Genomic DNA, 2,137 nt, shown 5'->3' with positions numbered 1-2,137 from the left:
GCGCCGCTGCAGAGCGCGCGCGTCAGGGCAAGGGGCATGCGTGGCGGCGCGGGAAGCGCGGCGGCGGCGGCGAGCCGCCGAGCGCTCCGTGAGCGGTGAGGCGGCCGGGCGAGGGCGCGGCGGGTGACGGGTCAAGGGAGCAGCCCACACCCGGCGTCGCTTTTTGAGCGACGCCTGTGGCACGCCTGCGCAGGGGCCGCAGGGCGGTCAGTTGTGGGGCGAGGCGGTGCCGGCCGCGGGCCGGGTGCAAGGCGCCGGCCTCGGCGCCGCCTCGGCGCGCCGCACCCGTGACGGGTCAAGGGAGCAGCCCACACCCGGCGTCGCTTTTTGAGCGACGCCTGTGGTACGCCTGCGCAGGGGCCGCAGGGCGGTCAGTTGTGGGGCGAGGCGGTGCCGGCCGCGGGCCGGGTGCAAGGCGCCGGCCTCGGCGCCGCCTCGGCGCGCCGCACGGGCGCGGCGAGCCTCTGAGCGGGAGCCGAAGGTTTGCCTGTGGTGGTAGGGAGGGAGGGTGGTGGGGGTGATTTGACTTTGCCGCAGAGGCCGTCCCTAGCTGTGAACAGCAAAACGGGACAGTATTCTTTTGGTCGACGCTCTGAGCTCCGACGGCAGCGCGTCGTACGGGGCTCGTGCTATCTACAGAGGTGGTGCTCCCGAACGCGGGCAACCTCTTCGTCGAATGAGCCCCTTTGCCGGTATTCTGCTAGCAGCTGCGTCTGCGCTTCAGACGCCGGCGTTCGTGCTCCGCCGCGCGCTGCCAAGCGGCGTGGCACGCGCTAGAGCTCTGGAGATGGATGCACCCACGAGCCGCGGCGCACGCGGCCGCTTTCAGCCGGCCGTCCTCGGTGGCGGCAGGGACTTCTCTGCCGCGCTCTCTCGAGGCGTCGAGCGCTCGAGTGGCCGCGGCCGCGGCCGCAGTGGCGGCGGTGGCGGCGGCGGCACTCTGCACTTAGCGCGAGCCGCGGCGGCAGCGGGGAACGCGAGCGCCGCTCTGGCGAGCGCAAAGGTGGCGCTGCGGCAGCCGCCGACGACGGCCGCGGCCAAGGTCGGCCTCGTGCGCGAGGTGAACCAGCTGCTGCGGCTGCTCGGCGACCGCGGCGCGCTGGCCGAGGCGGGCGAGGTCTTCCGCGCGATGCTCGATGCGAGGCTGACGCCGACGCAGGTGACGTACGGCACGCTCATCGCCCGCGCGGGCACCTGGCGCCAGCCGCGGCTCGCGACCGCCTACTACAAGGACATGCAGCGGCGCGGCATCGAGCCCGACACGCTCACGCACAACTCGCTCATCAATGCGTTCGCAAAGGTACTTCCTAGGCACTTTCTAGACACTTCCGAGAGCTCACGCACAACTCGCTCATCAATGCGTTCGCAAAGGTACTTCCTAGGCACTTTCTAGACACTTCCGAGAGCTCACGCACAACTCGCTCATCAATGCGTTCGCAAAGGTACTTCCTAGGCACTTTCTAGACACTTCCGAGAGCTCACGCACAACTCGCTCATCAATGCGTTCGCAAAGGTACTTCCTAGGCACTTTCTAGACACTTCCGAGAGCTCACGCACAACTCGCTCATCAATGCGTTCGCAAAAGTGCGCGGCCTCGAGAGGTGGTCGACGCTTCCCAGGCACTTCCTAGGCACTTCCGAGACACTTCCGAGACGCTTCCTGCAGGCGCACGACCTCGAAAAGGCGCTCGCGGTGGCGGCGGCGATGCGGCGGCGCGGTCTCACGCCGACGACAGTGACGTACAACACTCTGCTCGACGGCTGCGCGCGCGCCCGCAACCTCACCCTGGCCGCGGCGACTCTTGCAGAGCTGCGCGCCGCGGGGCTGGCGCCGAGCGAGCGGCCTCTCCCGATCTGGATCCCCGGGTGCGGATCGGCGGAGTCCTCTGTGAGCCGCGTCCGAGCCCCCTCCCGTAGGACGTACTCTATCATGATCCATCTGTGCGCCCGCACGGGGCGGCTCGACGGCGCGTTCGGCTGGCTGAGGCGACGCGCCTGGGCCTTCCCCCCCCCCCGCCCCGATGGCCATTGCCCCGGGTTCGCTCTTCGGGAGGGGGTCGGGGCGCGGTCCTGGGGGCCGGGCCGCCTTCTGCCGGGGGGTGCTCGGGGGGGCGGCCTGTTCCGGTCGGGGGCCGGCC

General features: G+C 70.5%; 1 protein-coding gene across 1 annotated transcript in view; it reads left to right on the top strand.

Moving 5' to 3' along the window:
- Positions 1 to 676: 676 nt before the first annotated feature.
- EMIHUDRAFT_237299 (hypothetical protein) overlaps positions 677 to 2,137 on the top strand; it is a gene marked incomplete at both ends in the record, with an annotated part of 3,118 nt that continues 1,657 nt past the window's right edge. The window contains 4 exons of the mRNA XM_005778278.1: positions 677 to 842; positions 969 to 1,300; positions 1,666 to 1,887; positions 2,053 to 2,098. Coding sequence (XP_005778335.1) covers positions 677 to 842; positions 969 to 1,300; positions 1,666 to 1,887; positions 2,053 to 2,098 — 766 coding nt within the window. The remainder of the gene's footprint in view (positions 843 to 968; positions 1,301 to 1,665; positions 1,888 to 2,052; positions 2,099 to 2,137) is intronic.

The sequence above is a fragment of the Emiliania huxleyi genome (genome assembly GCF_000372725.1).
Source record: "Emiliania huxleyi CCMP1516 unplaced genomic scaffold EMIHUscaffold_248, whole genome shotgun sequence".
NCBI lineage: Eukaryota > Haptophyta > Isochrysidales > Noelaerhabdaceae > Emiliania > Emiliania huxleyi.
Note: the sequence above shows the minus strand (reverse complement) of the source record. Positions and strands in the feature narration are given on the sequence as shown.